At 43.5% G+C, this 18,408-nt stretch overlaps 1 protein-coding gene across 5 annotated transcripts in view; it reads right to left on the bottom strand.

Annotated features, from left to right (window-relative positions):
- FEZ1 (fasciculation and elongation protein zeta 1) overlaps positions 1 to 18,408 on the bottom strand; it is a 54,926-nt gene that overhangs the window by 2,437 nt on the left and 34,081 nt on the right. For 3 of the 5 annotated variants that reach the window (XM_063139407.1, XM_063139406.1, XM_063139409.1), the window contains 5 exons: positions 15,783 to 15,806; positions 12,448 to 12,719; positions 10,109 to 10,189; positions 7,716 to 7,791; positions 109 to 174 (listed from right to left, as the gene is read on the bottom strand). In XM_063139407.1, coding sequence (XP_062995477.1) covers positions 109 to 174; positions 7,716 to 7,791; positions 10,109 to 10,189; positions 12,448 to 12,719; positions 15,783 to 15,806 — 519 coding nt within the window. The remainder of the gene's footprint in view (positions 1 to 108; positions 175 to 7,715; positions 7,792 to 10,108; positions 10,190 to 12,447; positions 12,720 to 15,782; positions 15,807 to 18,408) is intronic. The other 2 variants (XM_063139408.1, XM_063139410.1) reach the window with 1 other exon arrangement.

Here is an 18,408-nt window from a genome sequence, read left to right as displayed (position 1 = left end):
TTGCACTGGGAGGCTGTGGTGGCTGCATGCTACCCACCCCTGAAGTAGACAATGCTGGGCTGAAGGAACCAATATAACGGGCCTTCCCTTGTTCCTATTGATAGTTACCTTTTAAAATGTAGTCAGTTAGCAACGTAGGGACCTTCTCGTTGTCCTCCTTCATTGCAAAAAGAACTGAGGAAAGAAGTTGGGGGGGGGGAAATCATTAGTATATCATTCTGAAGGACTACCTTGTCTCATTACAAGTTGCCCATGCATTGAGATCATCAACTGAGGTCCTCAGAATAACTTTCCGAGGTGAGGTCAGTGGCTCCCTCCCCATGAGACAGACCGGTTCCTGGCATCACACTCTAGCTGTGGAATGTTTTTCAGACACGTGTTCACAGAGCAACTAGACACGCCTTTTCCCTTATCATGCTGCCTGATCACTGAGGTCTTCTGAAGAGGCACTCCTGCTGGTTCCTCATGGATCAGAGATCTACTTGGAAACCACCAGGCGTAGGGCCTTAAGTGTGTTGGCTCCCACCCTATGGCATGCCCTTTCACCTGAGATCAGGCATGATCGGACCCAATAAAACAACTAACATTATATTTAAAAAGGCCCATCATAAGACATTGAATGCCTAGGAACAGGCATCATGGTTTTGATACTAAAGATGTAATATTATTTATTGGCCAACTGTTGAAGAGAGTAATCCTATGGCCCTTAGACAGTGTCTTCATGGCTGTAGGATAGTTCAGATTCCTAGATCCGAGGTCAGAGACAGTGCTCTGACCTCGGACCCAGGAGTCCAAATTCCTGGCCCCTTTCCCCCTCGCAGGCAGTACAGAAAGAATTCTGCTGGCTGCCTCTCCGAGGTCGCAAAGGCGACCTCAGAGAGGAGGAAAGGAGGGTGTTTCTGTGGGCTGGGTGAGGGGAGGCGACTACAGAAGCTGGGTTACAAAGAATCCTCTGGCTTCCCCAGCCTTCTTCTCTCCCAATCTGCAGATCCCCAACTAGGTGACAGAAGCAGTGGCAGAGAGGCCCATAGAATAGAATCATAGAATCATAGAGTTGGAAGGGGCCTACAAGGCCATCAAATCCAACCCCCCCTGATCAATGCAGGAATCCACCCTAAAGCATCCCTGACAGATGGCTGTCCAGCTGCCTCTTGAATGCCTCTAGTGTAGGAGAGCCCATGGCCTACCTAGGTCATTGGTTCCATTGTTGTGCTGCTCTAACAGTCAGGAAGTTTTTTCTGATGTCTAGCTGGAATCTGGCTTCCTGTCACTTGAGCCCATTATTCTGTGTCCTGCACTCTGGGATGATCGAGAAGAGATCCTGGCCCTCCTCTGTGTGACAACCTTTCGAGTCTTTGAGCGGTGCTATCCTGTATCCCCTCAATCTCAGCACCTGAGCCAACATGAGCATGCCAGGGCCCACAAGAACTAATGTTACTCACTACTACGACACCCTTTCTTTCTTCTTATTTTTCAAAACATTTGAAGTTGGGGAGGGGAGCAGATACTCATATTATTATTATTATTTTACTTTAAATATAAATTATTCTTTTCTACAACGAAATGGTGTTTATTCCCCAGTAAATGTGTTTCCTAGCAGGGCAGCCACAGCAAAGTGCATTTTATTTCTTTAGTCATGATGGTGCTATGTTTTAAGTGAATTTAAAATGCAAAACTCCACATCAATTTGTTTGTTTGTTTGTCCGTTCGTTTGTTTAAACAAGGTTGAAAAACAAGGTTTTGTTGTGTGTGTTTTGTTTTTTGTGTTTCTGGTGTGTGGGTGTTTGCTCTAACACATCAGGAATATGGAAGCAACTGCAATGCATGGAACAGCAATGGGAGGAGGGAAAACAGAAAACAGACACCCAGTGAGTTTCCGTGGCTGAGTGGGGACTAGAACCCAGATCTCCCAACTCCCAATCTGATACTCTAGCCACTGCACCACACTGCCTCATTTAAATGTACTTTGATACACCTTTTTAAAAAAAATTGAGGAGAAATGTGGAACTGGAACAGAATTCTGGGTAAAAACCTGAAATAGTAAAACACAGGCATCCACCCCTACTCAGAATGTGGGAAAGTAAAACATATAAGTCAGATGCTAGTCACATTACTTCATGCTTTGTTGGTAGCAACTTGTATACCAACGATTCAAGAACCTGTATTTTGAGGGGTGGGTTGGTCTTTGAATCTTATTCGGGGACATTTCTTCCAGCTCAGTAACTGATCTCATCTAAATATATCTTATGTTTGCATCACAGTCTGATGCAGTGTTGCACACCAGTTAATTAGGGAAAAAACCCCACACAAATTCATCCCTGGTAACCTCTTTGCCAAGGCTTCGCCTCTAGACACAAATTGTCACTTGCACAAAACTCGCTTTGTGCATAAACCAGCCATTCATAGCGCTTCGCTCTTTTCAAGAGAACTAAGACAGTGTTTGTTCCAGTCAGTTCAAAACACAGTTGCCATGGAGACTCAGAAGGAGACGGATGATTCTCCCAGAATGCACCAAGGCCCTGTCACAACATCGCAACCTTTCCATTTTGGATCCACAAATTGTTCACTCAGAGTTAGAGGCTAAGCCCGCTCGCCAGCGAACTCGGATGTTTATGAAATAGCTTTTGAAGTTGCAAAGCATTCTAGAACATGCTGAGGGGGGTAGTTAGGGCAGGAGCTAGATATTAAGCTGTAGCAACAAGAAAAAAAGGAGGTAGACCGATTTGATAATAGATAAATACAGAAGATGAATTGGCCATAACAATTTATAGAAACATTTTTTTAAAAAAAAACCACCCACCTATCTCTACAATATTCACCTCAGAGAAGGCGTACTTCCTCCACCCTTGAGCTCTTTTCACACATTACAAAGAATGCACTTAGAGGGGGCAATTGGGATTGTGCCCACTCCCATTCTCTACACAGCTTACTCGGTGTAGTTGCTGAGATCAGCGCTTATGGAAACTTTCCTTCCAGGACATCCAGACTGGGACCACAGGGGGGGGAGAAAACCGCTCAATTCCCTCTCTGCCCAAATCATAGTCCTGATCCAGACTGGGTTCCCCTGCAGCTTCATTTAGTAAACACAAACGGGACAATCTAACATGCTGCGGTGTGGTGGATCCAAAGCTCACGGGTACGAAGCGTTGGCACTTTTGTTTAGCAGGGACACTGATCTCATCTGCCGTCTCCCGCAGAATTCCCTGCTCCTGCTGAGCTAAGCTGCAATGCTCACAGTACCCGGGGGGGGGGGGGTGTTAATGAATTTTCTCAGCAACCATTTATAGTCCTGAGCTATTCTTGTTGTAATGCAAAGTATTTCGGGGTGGCCTGGTCTTGAATAGGAAATGAAGACACATTATCATCATAAAAGACCTGCCCCTGGGAAAGATGAAATCTGCTCGAATTGGTTTCTTGATACAAATCAACGCATTTGCCTGAAATTTTAGACTCTCTTTGGAGGCGTGGCTATGGGGACTGTCATGACGAGCGACTGCACTTCCCAATTCATCGCTACAACACTGGTCACGTCTTCATTTCATCATCATTTATTACATTTTTATACAGACCCATAGCTGAAGCTCTCTGGGTGGTTCGTAAAAATTAAAAACCATTAAAACGCAGTATACAAAGTACAAAAAAAGGAAAGGCGTTTACATAAAACAATAGAAAAAGATCACACACACACAAAGAGAGAGAGAGAGAGAGAGAGAGAACATATCTTTAAACAATTTGCTAAACCATCAGCCAAAGACGATCAAAAACCTAATTTAAAACTCATTGGCCCCCTTCAGCAGATACCATAAACCATGGTGAAGAAGGCTTTTTGCCTGACTTACCATGGTTAAAGTCGTGGTTTAAGGTGTCTTCTGAACAGGGCCATTAAATGCTGCCAAACGCTTGAGAAAAGAGGGCAGTTTTAACCTGTAAGTAGATGTTTGGCCCTCACAAGTTAGGCTGAACACACATAAACGGGACGGGGCAGGGACAGAAGGGAGAAATTCCGCACTATGTGCATTCATTGTAATGTGTGAAGAATGTTTAAGAGTTAAGCCCTATGTGGGCATTCAACCTGCGCAGATGAGGAATCCAAGAGTGCACGGGCAAAGGCAGGCACACCAGCTCTACCTCCAACATCCCTGGGCATGCAGGTGCCTCTAAAGACCTGTGCATGTTTATCGCTTAGCTCTGCAGGGCAGTTGTAAGCACATTTCTAGGGATGTGCTTTGCTGGGAAATCCAATCCTTTTTTTACTCGACTGAGTTCCACAGTGTGTCCGGCTTAATTTGCATTTGCGAGTGGAGCTGCAGGCTTTTCCCCAAACTCCGGAAACTTCTTTTGTGCATGGAGGGGGGCAGGTTCCACACTTTGCACAAATTTCTGAACACTTTGCTCAAACGTCTGAGCACTTGGCAGCCATTTCTGAGCCATTTGCGCAATTGCAGCCGAATTTGTGCAAATTGCTTGTCAATTTGTTCAAATTACAGGACCTGCGCAAAAAAAAAAAATGCAAACTGCGAGAAAATCCACAAAATGGCCCGACTCACTACAGATTGATTCAAGTGTCATAGCAGGAACGGAAACGAGGTCAAGGGAGGCAAGCCTAGGAAATCCCATCGAACTTCACCCCACAAATGGATTTCTCCAACTGAATGCACTTACAAGCCCTCCTACAATTGGGGTTCCTATCCCAACAGGGACCTTGATTGCAGGTGAAATTGTAAGCACATCCAACTGAATGTGTTTACAACCCTCTTCCTCCCTGTAGACCATTGTGTTCAATGTGTGGAGATCTACAGAGGCGCAGGCTCACAGGGGTATTATGGATGGAGGCATAAATGAGTGCCATCACCTTCACCAGCATTCTAACTTTCTCATGCAGAGGGTTATATACAGGTGCCTTGCCAAACCTGGCATCCAGAGGTGTTGTATTCCAACTTCCATCATCCTCAGCAAACACATGGCTGGGGATGATGGGAACTATCACCCAACACCTCTGGAGGGCACCAGGTTTGGAAACGCTGGCATACAGCTTTATTCTCCTGAACCTGCGGGATTAGAATTCAAAGCCGGGTTTATACAAGCAAGCAAATGCGAACCCTTCTCCGTTAAGAGCTTTTGTTCCTGATATGGTGTCTGCAGAGAAGCAGCGGTGGCAGCATTTTGGGAACAAGGGACTCGCTGTTTTCAAATATTTTTAAAGGTGTCAGGATGGAGAGAGAAAACCCGTCTGCTCAAATAGAACAAGAATTAATGAATTTCAACTGCAGAAACGCCTGTGTTACACAGCAGGAAAATGTATCCAATTACATGAGCGTTATACTATTGGAACAGGTTGCTTAAGAAAATGGTAAGATTCTCTTCTCTTTCCCCTTCCTTTTTAACTATACACCTGAGCTTTAAGCAAGTATTTTGTGGTGGGGGGGAAGTAATTATTATTTATCCCAGGGATAAGCAACACGTGGCCCTTTTGGCCACCTGTGTCTCCCCACCCCACCTCCAGACTTTTCTGTAGCCCCCACTCTGCCACTGCCATTTATTACATTTTTATACCGCCCAATAGTCGAAGCTCTCTGGGCGGTTCACAAAAATTAAAACCATCATAAAACAACCAACAGGTTAAAACACAAATACAAAATACAATATAAAAAGCACAACCAGGATAAAACCACGCAGCAAAATTGTTATAAGGTTAAAATACAGAGTTAAAACAGTATAATTTAAATTTAAGTTAAAATTAAGTGTTAAAATACTGAGTGAATAAAAAGGTCTTCAGCTGGCGACGAAAGGAGTAGTGGTAGTTTGCCACCAAGATTTGGCAGTGGTGTGGCAGAGGCAAAAAAGAGGCAATGTTTCTTAAGACAAACACAATTTTGCTTTAAAACAAGATTCCTATTCCCCACAGGTCTTGTTTTAAGGGTGGGGGAATCCCTCCTTGTTCGCTGGTACCAGTTCCACTTTGCTGAATTTTGGTGGTAAACTTGGTGATGCAGCAGCAGAGGGTATTGGGGCAGCCCCTGATTGTTCAGGGGAGGAGAGGAGAAATTGGCCCCTCGTCCCATAGAGGTTCCCCACCCTGACTTACACCATCAAAATCAACAGTTAGATGCATACACATGTACATATTTACTAATTTCAAACATTAACAGGACACCTGAGCGTCTATGGGATGTGGCCATGCCCACTGCTGTCTCGTGGCCCTCAATGTATTTGCCTAGAACCAATTTGGTTCTTGGGTCAAAGAAAAGTTGCCTGCCCCTGCAAGTAATGTATCATTCTTACCATGTTGAGTGTTCTCTCTGTGATATTCTTTAAATAGAATAGGGCTGATGTTTATCCTGAATTTTATCAGAGAGAGGGGGGCGGGGGAGGAGAATGTCCTTTTCCTTTTTTAAAGCATATTTTAGATAGGCATATTGAGGACACTTTTGGTACAGGAGATGTACTCTCATATGCGTATTTTATTTCTCTGTTTACTTTGAAGTGAACACCCTGTCTCTCTTTTATCAAAACAATAGCAGCAAAGTGGGTTTAAAGCAATAATAATACAAAAATGAATAGGAGCCATATAAAACTATCACAATAATAACTACAGCTGCAATTCTATACACACTTACCTGGGAGAAAGTTCTATTGAACTCTATGAGTTCTACATACGTCTGAGTAGACATGTATAGCTTATTGCACTATAAGGATGCAATTTTATGCATACTTACTAAGTAATAAGTCCTGCTTAAGCCAATGGGACTTACTCCTGAGTAAGCACACTTAGGATTATAAACTCTAAGCTTCTAATATATCTTTACACACCGCCCAGAGAGCTTCGGTTATGGGGCGCTATATAAATGTAATAAATAATAATATTAATAATAATGAGGAGGAGGAGGAGGAGGTGCCTGGATAAAATGGTTTTGCCTTTCTTCTGGGAAATCTGGGGTTGGATCCAGAATTAGTCATACCTTTGACTAAAAATGGATCTAACCCCTGAAGTGCTTTGGTTGGTCTCTCGCTCTCTCATTTGAGAAAGTAGTTCCACAGTCCTAAGGCCTCATAAAAAAGAACAGAGGCTGGAGCACTGGACCCTAGAAATAGCGGGGAGGATTTGTTTAGTTCACTTTTTAATGCGAACTTACCTAATTTTGCACTTTTGAACCTACATGTGAACCGAAATTCAGTTATTCTTCTAAATTCGCACTTCTCCGAATTTTGCGATGGAGTTCTTGAACCAAAAAGTGTGTACAAAAATGTGTATGTTAGAGAAAGGTGTGCAGAAAAATGTGTCGATTAGTGAAAACAACATTTAAAATTCCTTGCAAGAATCCATATGCTACGCAAAAGTCCATACAAAAATGTATATATTGGGGTGGGGGAAGCACACAGATTGGAAAAATGAGAAACTGAGAGAAATGACAGATTCGTCCTTCTGCAGCTGATCCATTCTGTGCCTTCCAACTCATTGGTAGCATGGTCTAAAGACATAAGTTCCCAACAACATCTGGTCCATCTTCATTTCTCTTAAAACTTATAATCAAAGCTGAACTTCCCCAAATATCATGCAGGAACCTATTAAATCTGAGCAAATTCCTCCTTGCTAGGTATCGTTGCTGCAATTTGACAGAGATAATTCACCCATATGAACCTGCCCCCTAAGAGGACAATGGTTTACCTACATGCTCTGTTTTGAATGCACCCAACATGGCAGACTAAGAACTTACTGTTTGTAAGCATTTGTAAGTCTTCGACCGAAGGAGGCACCCCTTTCTTCTCATATGGAATAACTGTGTTCAAATACTGGAAAGGAATGATACTGGCAGTTATTCATCTTTATCATTCTTTCTGAGAGGCATAGAAATTGGAAGCAATCACTGCTACCTACCCCTAAAGGAAAGGTGGAAGACAATTCATACAACCGGTTTTTGAGATTTTCTTTCAATATGAGTTATCAGTGGTTGGGTGCACATAACCCTCTAATGCACACTCAGTGGTTGTGTGGGATGGTTGTTGTACCATGGGTTAGCGTGATGTCTGAACGTAGCGCATTTTCCACAGGGTGGCTTGTAAATTGTGCAGTATGGCTTGTTTTTCTCAAAATGGCCAGGAAGTGAGCCCTGACTGTGACTTGAACTCTACATGTCGCATCTCCAAAAAAACCTGCTCAATAGTCAATATTGTTTATGCATCATTTTTGAGGCCATCATCCCTTTTTTAAAATAATAATAATGATGGATTAAATTAATATAAATTACTAATTTATCAATGCCATTCCTAGGAAGAAAATAATATTTCCTTTTGCAATAAATGAAATATATGTGTTTGTGAGTTGCATATAAACAGTTTTTTTTTCTATTCTTGTGTTCTATTTTTATGTTCTTAGAAAGGTGTTGAAAAACGGTATTAGACAAATCCATGCAGGATAAGTTTATCAACAGTGATCAGCCTACAAGAGTAGGTAGAACATCCAAATACAGAGGCAGTGTACCTCCAAAATGTTAGGGATGCTGGGCCCACAAGCCTCTAGCTGGCCATTGCTGATTAGAGAATGCTGGAATAGAATGTTTTCTTCTGATCCAGAAGAATTCTTCCTATTGTTCTTACACTCAACTTGCATTCCTCAACCAAGATTTCAGACTGTATTAGTAATTGTGGAGTCAACAAAGGATCAAACCAGTTCATCAGCAGCAAGTCTTTCAACGGCCCCAAGTAAACGAGGATGCAGATTTTCATTGACTCTTAAAGCTTTAGTTGATTCATCATAACGCAATACAAAAAATAATCATGACAATTAATGAATTAAAGCTTCAACCACCAATACAATTAAAGGTGGTATTATTTAGGATGCAAAACAATTATTTTGCACCTGATGAAGCAGGCCACAGTCCAGACATTTTATGCCAGAAAATAAAATGGTTATTCTTTAAGATAAAAGGCGCAAAAGCAGGAGAGCATCCAAAGTAGATCCGCGAATGGAAAAGAAACGAATCTCAAGAAGCTGGAACAAAAATATTGTTTGTTAAAAAAAGAAAAAAAGCCCAAAGTGTTTTGGACGGTTTTTTCTTTTAAAGACTTCTTTAAAGCATTATAAAAACATGTGCCACTACATTTTAGTAGGAGATATATATATTACTGGAATCCCTGCAGACATTTTTATAACCCCTTGAAAAAGGCCTTAAAATAAAATAAAAAATAGGCTGAAACACGTTGGGCTTTTTAATAAATAAAATATTCATTCCAGCATCTTAAGACGTTTCTCTTCCATTTGTGGGTTAATCTTTACGGTGCCACAAGACTCTATGTTGTTTTTGCTGCAAGAGAACAGATTTGCTGCAACAGAACTCATTCTAGAAATTATTTTGCTGGTTCTCAAAATAAAGATGTTGCGGTCCAGGAAGGCAGCTTAGATGAGCAAGCCTTCATTGAAAATAAAATAAGGGGCCTCCTTTAGAAACAATATAAGGCACTGATGACCATGACTAAATGGCCTTTTCTGCCATTGGTAGTGAGTCATTTCTATTTTCCTCTTCAGCTGCCAAAGCATCAAAAGCTTGGCGCTGGAAAAGTTGTTGACCCAGCATATCAGCCTGTTTTTTTCCTGTGGTAAAGGGTGATGTGGGGGTGAAGGCAGAAGTAGCTAGTTTCAAATCCTGGTCCCAGGACATGTTTTAAAGGAGGGGGGATTCAGCACCTTGGATAGCTCTTTAGTGTTCTGAATGGTTCTGCTTGAAACCCAGAGCGGATTCACCACCCCACTGATATCAGAGCCACCAGCCTCCACTGCACATTGCCATTTACAAAGTGGGGGGGGGGGAAATATGTCCATTAAGTCCAGAGTTGAACATTAAGTGCACCGCTGGGCGCAAATTCCAAGGAAATGAAAATCACATGAGCGTCGGCCCTACTTCGTTAAATCCAACCTAGGATTCCGCATTACGGAGGGAAACACAGAGTTCTTCTCTCTGCATTCTTTGCATTTCTAACATGGGGCCTGGGTCATTGGCAGGGGAGGACCAGTATGGGCCTAGCCGTTCCCCTCCCTGCTGGTTCTCCCCTGCAAATGTTCTGTCTGGCCTACCCCTAGTATTACTTTTTTACTTACTGTTTGTACGCTCACCTGCTTATCCGTTGCTGAGTTCCCAAATGTCTGCCGGATGCCAGTCTGCAGAATATTTGAGATTCCTTCCATGCTGAACCGCTACCCAGAAGAGAAAATAGAACAGTTTGAGGATTTACCTTTCAATCGCAGCTCCCTAACGATTTGGGGGCAATGATGGGGAGGGCTCACTTCCTTCTCACATCCCATGAGGATAATCTGCCCTTTCACATAGAGAAGATGCAACAGCCAGCAAAGAGCGGCCATCTCCAACTTGTCCTCAACCTGCAACCACTTCCAAGAGCCCAGGAACAGAGGCAAAGGCCAGCAGTAAAGGGGCGAAGCTAATGACAGAAGAGGCAGGGCTTATGCACTCAGATACGGAGGGGAACATTAAGGGAAAGAACTTCCTCTCTTCCTCTGATTCTTGCAGCGGGCTGAACTAAGAGCTCCTTCAGACAAGTGTTTTAGCTCATGGATCTCCGTGGGTCATTTTGACAACGCAGTGGTTCTCCTGCACATCTCCCGCACTATTTCCCGTTTTTAGCATTGTAAATTAATCCTCAGAAGAGCCCATTTTTTAAAAAAAAAATAAGACTGTATTTCCTGCCGTGTGCAGGACAGTTCCACTTTAAAATGCCCACTAGAGGAAGCTGTTCCCACTGATCTGTATGGGCCATGTGGTCTCTGGTGTCTTTCCCAGTGTAATTTCAGCTTGTTCCCAATGCAGAAGAAAGCAGGAAGCAAGAGCAATGGTAAGGAAATGGGCAGGGCTCCTGCAGCTTTAACAGTTGTGATGAAGAGGGAATTTCACCAGGTGCTGTGTGCATACAAATGGCACCTGCTGAAATTCCCTTTTCTAGACAATGGTTAAAAATACAGGAGCCATGTCCTCTTTTCCATATGGTCACTCTACTCCTAATGTTTTAGTTACTGGCAGGAAGCTCTTTAAGCTATAACAGGACTGGCATTCTGGTATTTTGGCCCTGCCCCCTTTTGCCTTCAGACCTGGAGAAACTCTCCAAAATGGAATTCAGCTCTCGGGCCGAAAGAGACTCTGCACCCCTGGCATAACGGATCAATGACGTGTCTCCCTACACTGTCCTATAAATGTCTATTTCAGAAGTAAGTCCCATTCATTAAAGTGAGGTGGATATAAGATTGCAGCCTTAAACTGAAAAGAGGGCCTGACTATGCACTCTTGCTGTTATAGAAATGTAAAACTCATTAGCTACAGTTATCCATGCTCTGATAACCTCTCGCTTGGATTACTGCAATGCGTTATACGTGGGGCTGCCTTTGAAAACGGTCCGGAAGCTTCAGCTGGTACAAAATAGGGCAGCCCGTTTACTAACAGGGACTGGCCGGTGAGATCACATTACGCCAGTCCTTTTCCACCTTCATTGGCTGCCAGTCCAGGTCCAGGCCCAATTCAAAGTGCTGGTATTGACATTTAAAGCCCTAAACGGTTTGGGGCCGGGTTATTTGAAGGAACGCCTCCTCCCATATGTACCTACCTGGACCTTAAGATCATCTACAGGGGCCCTTCTCCGTGAGCCCCTGCCAAAGGAAGTGAGGCAGGTGGCTACTAGGAGGAGGGCTTTCTCCGCTGTGGCACCCCGGTTGTGGAACGAGCTCCCCAGAGAGGTCCGCCTGGCGCCTACACTGTACTGCTTTCATCGCCAGCTGAAGACCTTTTTATTCACTCAGTATTTTAACACTTAATTTTAACTTAAATTTAAACTTTACTGTTTTAACTCTGTATTTTAATCTTATATCAATTTTGCTGTGTGGTTTTATCCTGGTTGCGCTTTTTATACTGTATTTCGTAATTGTGTTTTTAACCCGTTGGGTGTTTTATTGTGGTTTTAATTTTTGTGAACCGCCCAGAGAGCTTCGGCTATTGGGCGGTATAAAAATGTAATAAATCAATCAATAAATAAATAAATTAGTGGAGGTCAGGGATGAGAGAGAGAGAGAGAGAGAGAGAGAGAGAGAGAGAGAGAGAGAGAGAGAGAGAGAGAGAGAGAACGAACCATGCAAGGCAGAAGTCAGCCCACCACCCCGTGGCATAAGCTACTAAGAGACATGCACGTGAATTCTATAAAGATGACAATCAAGCAACGGGGAGCAACAATTCATTCGGGGGATTTTGCACGGCATTCGCTCACGCCCGCCTACCATTTTCTTTTGTTGTTGCCTTTGCTGAACGAACACAATGCAAAAACTGCCCCAACAAGAGCCTCCAACTGATGCCAGCCATAGGAAAGGAAGGGGAGGGTGAACTCCTAAAGCCCTGCTTCCACAGCAATCCCGACCGTTTACATTTTATAAACCGTCTTTGGAAATCTCTCGCCTACCTTGAGCGGCATTTGGGTTGCCCTTTCTATCCGGCTGCTCTGCAGGCTCAGCCCTTTCTCTTTCCTCCGCCTCTTCATCAGCTCCCTGTGCTCTTTCTGCTTGTTCTGGACCTCCATCAGCACCGTGATGAAGGAGTTCTTCACCTCCTTCTCAAACTCCAGCTCATCCCGACGAGCCAACTGCTGCACCAGCTCCTCTGAGTAGTCCCGGATGGCTCCTTCGACACGATCGAGCAGCTCCGAAAGCTCCAAGGTGGACATGTGCCCCAAGCCTTTGGAGAAGGAGAAGAGGCCAACATGGCTGTCAGCTGGGCCATATTGAGAAAGGTGCGTGATAAGGGTTGATGGAGATCATCAATGGGACTGATCAGACAACACGCTAAACCATAGTTAGGCTGTTAAAGCTTTTGCAGCAAGAAGTTAGGGAGCGTGTTATGGAGCCACCATGGTTAGGAACGCTTCACCCGACACGCTAAGCCATAATGTTTACTCAAAATGCTGAACCACCATGGCTTAGCGTGTCATCTGAACAGGGTCCATGCCAAGCAGATTGAACATTCTCTATAAAGCGCTATATAAATGCTAAGTACTATAGATGCTAAGCGTTATGTTTTCCTAGTGCTGTTTTTTCCTTGGGCTGTTGCTCAGAAAAATCTTAGTTGATGGATTGTTGGTCTAATTAATGGACCAATTCATTTGCATTCTTTAATTTGCAGGTGAGGAGGGGAAAAAGAATTATTCTCATGCAAAAAGCATTCCACACCCATTTCACAGCAGTCATAATCTTAGAAGTCATAATCAGTCATAATCTTCCCTCCCGCTTAAATCTCATAGACTTTTGGTGCAGAAAGAGGTTTCCATCTTAGCAAGATGGCATTTGCCATGTGCAATTTTAATAAGTAAAATTTAAAAGTAATTAAGGTTGGCTGCCCAATGAATCTGTCAAACAAAAATTAACCAAGTAGTCTAACAAATTGCAACTCTTCTAAACACGGCAGTCCTAATTATTTTTCAGTTTATAGAGTGAGGTTTTCTGGCAACAAATCAAGGCTTCAGAAGCAGAGCTGCAACCTGATGAAATGCATATTAATCAACTGATCTATCATTCAGAATTGCGTAAGGGTAAAAACAATATTTCTGACCAGAAGCATCCTTTATTTTTAGCTAGTGTATGTATGTGTGTGGTAGCAACCATTATCAAAAGAGAGGTATTCCCTCCAATCTGATAGGAAAGGGGGAATGCCTCTTCTCAGCTGGATTTTTTATATATAAATGCTTATATTTAAAATAATACCTGTGTAAAAAAACACAACTTACTGCCCAGTTAATCCAAGGCACCTTTTTTGTTAATTAAAAACGTTTAAATGGAATGGAATTAAATCCATTTGTCTAGTAAACTTGCAACCCTCCTCAGCAATGAGGCATTCTGAAGCCAGTTTCGCTCCGATTAGAATAAAGGAAGAGGGAGCTGCAACAAAACATTGCAGCGCAGCGTGCTCCTGATCAAGGTTCCTGCCAAGCAGCCATGCCATCTTCCAGCACAATCCATGCTATTTCTCCTCCCATGCTCCAGTTTTCCATTCTCCCACCCCAACAAGTCAATCAATATTCTGTGGCATTGGGTATCCTCAGTGGACATCTTGAGGCGTTCTCTTTCCCCACCCCGTTGGTTTTCTTCCTAAAGTTGTTTTACACTTCAGTTAACCTCAGGGTCCCTCCAAGCCTGCTCTTTGCATGGGTGGTGCCATTTTGGCTGCCTGAGCAGCAGTACTAACATTTATCCAAAACAGAGGGGGAATGACTAAGGGCTGGATTTAGGCTGTGTATTTCTCATGGGGTTGTGGGGAATGATCCCATGATGTCTGGGTTATTTGCATCAGCACTAAATGCAGCTTTAGCTGGGTAGATTGAAACTCTCCGGATTCGCCCCATGCCCCAAGAGCAGCGGCGTAGTGGTAAATTCTGAAGTGTAGGCACTCGCCGTTTACAGTCCACATACAGAGTTTAAAAATGCAGGCAGTGGTGTTGATCTATATGTGAATGTGTTATATGTCTTTTGTAAAGCTTGTGGGTCTTAATTACCCACTCAAGGACAAGTCAACCCAAAATATTTTGCATCACGTCAGGGATAACTCTCAACAGTATATTGTTGCAGGGGAAATCGTTTGCACACCTGAGGCCAGTGCACCAACTCTGCTTGTCCCTAGACATGTCTGAACTGGCTGTGGTCATGCATGCCTTAGTTGCATCTCACTTGGACTACTGTAGCACACTTTACATGGGGCTGCCTTTGAAAACTGTTCAGAAACTTCACCTGATCTGAACGCTGTGGCCAGGCTGTTGACCTGGGCCGGTTACAAGGAGCACATGACTCCATTGTTGTAACAGCTTCACTAGCTATCGGTTTTTTTCTGGGCAGAATTCAAAGTGTTGGTTATGACCTATAAAGCCCTCTACAGCTTGGGACCAGGCCGCCTGAAAGACCGACTTCTCCCGAATGAGCCGGCCATCAGAGGCGTGTTTGGTGATGACGCAAGACAGGGCCTTTTCTGTCGCTGCTCCCAAGCTTCAGAACTCCTTCCCAAGGGAGACTTGATTCATTCCATCTTGGCTATCCCTCTGACAGCAAACAAAGAATGCTTTATTCAAGAAGGTCTTTTGGCCTATGGAGTGGGTCTGTTGGCTTGGATTCTGTTTTTATTCTGCAGTTCTTAAGTTTTTATTGTATTTTAATGTGTTTTCTTGTTTAAATATCTTTTAAATTGTTTTTGCAAGCCACCTTGCATGCCTTTTTTGGTAGAAAGGTGAGGCATAAATCAAATAAATAAATAAATTACTTTATGCCCCCAGATCTACTAAGATCTACTAAGAATACACTGCTAATGATTTTCAACAGCAAAAGCATGCATCCTTGGGACTGCAAAAAAAAATCCCATCCACTGGAAGCTTGTCCAAACCTGAAACTCACTGCACATGTTTTGTTTTTAGCATGCGTGGGTAATGCGCACAGTAAAACTGCACACATACGAGGAGAAGCAGAGCATGTTTGGGAAAAATGTGGATGCTGACAAAAACTATCTGTGCATGAGCCAGGAATCAAGTGATTAATGGGAGATGCCTATCACAAGTCCACATCTTTCAAAAATGTCTCCTCGTCTTCCTTAGTGAGTGATGTAGTCCTAAAGGAGTCTCTTCCGGAATCACCACAACACCCTTTTTAATTGGCTTGGCTTTTAGCATCAAGATCTCGGCTTGTTGTAGGCTTAGAGGCTGGAGACATGGCTTTACATTTCACCTAGCCATCTTAGGTTTGGTTTTTAAAAACTGTAACTCACCCCAGGCTCTAGGGATGGGGTAGCCTATAAATAAATAAACCAATGTTAAAGCACAGCATATATCGGACACTGACGTTCACGTTAAAATATGACATTATTTGCATACAGTTCCAAGTTTGCGCAACAACGAGGTTGCTGCTAGAACGTCTCTCGACATTTCAGAGAACAGGTTAAAGAATCACATCGTACTGAACAGCATATATCATTGAGAGAGTTTCATTCAGGGTCAATTCCCCAAGTGGAACACCAGCAGAGACTTTGGGCTCCTCAAAACAAGCAATTTATTGAATGCTCACAGAAGTTTGCGGGACTTTTAGACAACATAGTAAACTACCAAAACGTCTCCCATGGCATCCGTTGGAAATTCTTCATGAAAAGATCCACTTTTAAAGTGGTAACATTTAAAAAGAGCAGGATCTTCTGCCACTAAATGGCACCACCTCAATGGAACTGAACAGAGGGGTTTGAATTGAAAATCAATTCAAACCACGTGGTCGCCCATCTCCATCCATGTAATAAAGCCCATAACCATCGCGCCAAATATCAGGAAGCACAAACACCCCAGGTAAGCAACACAGTAAAGATGCAATTAGATATAATCTTAAGGCCGAACAAGACAATATGTGGGGAATCCAGCACTAGATCTCCCAGCTTCTTGTCAAAACTTTTCAGGGAGAGAGGGGGAAGACTGACCAGGGACACAGGGCTAGTGGAGGAGGATTTAACCCTTCCCTCCACTCCATTTCGTTATCAGAATTGCTCCCCCAAAGCTCCTAATCACCTTGTGGGGGGAAGACAGGGGCTAATAGCAGCTTCAGGACAGGGGGTGGGGAGGTGATCAGTCAAAAGGCACAGAAGTAAAAGATTAAACCCTTCCCCCAATTCCAGTACCTTCACCCTTTGAAGAAGACATTGGAAGACTTACTCATTGATGTCCCACAACACTTGTAGTTTGGTCCTTATAAGAACAGGAAAGGCATGTGGCTCTCAGCCTTCCAAACTTCAGATTGTACTACTTCAAAATGAGGTGGGGGTGTCACAGGGGAAGTGATATTATGAAAGACCCTTTCTCTTTTTTCCAACTGCAAACTCCTCCAACCCATGTCTATCACTACCTTTTATTATATACATAGTATATCTCTCGAAAAATCTAAGATTAGCTGTGAGTCCCTTGCAGTGCATCCCAGCAGCTCATGGCGCCTTGTCATCTAGGATGGCCATGTGTCCTACTTTACAGATGACAGTCCTCTGTTTGAAGGCATCCTCTATTTGAAGGGCTGTCAGAGGACAGTCCTCTATTTGAAGATAAAGAAGAACGGAGAGCAGCAGAATGGGCCTTGAAGTTGCCCATCAACAGGTTGCACCTGGACAACAGACTGGTCATCTGGTGACAGTCGTCCCCAGCATGGTGAGATGTATTATATTTCTATTTAAATTATGGTAATTCTGTCTGAATTTGCATGTATACATATATATTAGCATACATGAATTTTATGCAAATCTGTGTCCTCTTTTATCGTCTTTTCTGGTAATGCATCTGTCGCCACTGCATTGTCATCTTAAACTAGATAGCAAGCCCAGAGCAGTCTTAACACTCATGGGTTAAAAAGCTCTGGAATGCACACAAAAATGAAAACATTTTTTTAAAAAAATAGGAAAGGAAAGGAAAGGAAAGGAACCTCTTGTGCAAGCACTGAGTCATTACCGACTTTTGGAGGGACGCCAGCTTTCGCTGACATTTTCTTGGCAGGCCTTATAGCGGGGTGGTTTGCCATTGCCTTCCCCGGCCGTTATTACCTTTCCCCCAGCTAACTGGGTACTCATTTTACCGACCTCAGGAGGATGGAAGGCTGAGTCGACCTGAGCCGGCTGCCTGAAACCAGCTTCCGCTGGGATTGAACTCAGGCCATGGGAGAGTTTCAGCTGTAGAAACTGCTGCTTTACCACTCTGCGCCACACGAGGCTCTACACTGAGTCATTACTGACTCTTGGAGGGACGCCAGCTTTCGCTGACGTTTTCTTGGCAGGCCTTATAGCGGGGTGGTTTGCCGTTGCCTTCCCCGGCCGTGATTACCTTCCCCCAGCTAACTGGGTACTCATTTTACCGACCTCGGAAGGATGGAAGGCTGAGTCGACCTGAGCCGGCTGCCTGAGAACCAGCTTCCGCTGGGATCGAACTCAGGCCATGGGGAGAGTTTCAGCTGCAGTAACTGCTGCTTTACCGCTCTGCGCCACACGATGGCTTTATTATGATTTGGAGAGGAAAAAATAAAAGAAAATGAATATTTAACTTACTAAACACATGCCCTAATCTAGACTGTCCAATTTAGGAGTCTCATCAGAGAGCTTTGAAAGAGAACACACCAAAGCAAAGTGCTGATCTTCTCCCAAGGTCCACCCAGGGGGCAGCAGGAGTAGGGGGAGCATGGGCCAGAAGGTTACTTATTGCATTGGTCTTCGACTGGTGGTTTCAGGACCATCAGATGAATCCTATCCTATGTTAGTCAGCACCTAAACCTAGGGTGGTTTCCACTCTTGGAATGGAAAGAAATGAATAGCCACTTAATACATTCAGGACCAAAAAAATAGACACTACTTTAAATGTGTGTCTAGCATTACACTGGGT

The sequence above is a fragment of the Elgaria multicarinata genome, chromosome 12, assembly GCF_023053635.1.
Source record: "Elgaria multicarinata webbii isolate HBS135686 ecotype San Diego chromosome 12, rElgMul1.1.pri, whole genome shotgun sequence".
Classification (NCBI taxonomy): domain Eukaryota; kingdom Metazoa; phylum Chordata; class Lepidosauria; order Squamata; family Anguidae; genus Elgaria; species Elgaria multicarinata.
The sequence above is the reverse complement of the archived record's forward strand: the minus strand, read 5'-3'. Positions and strand labels throughout refer to the sequence as shown.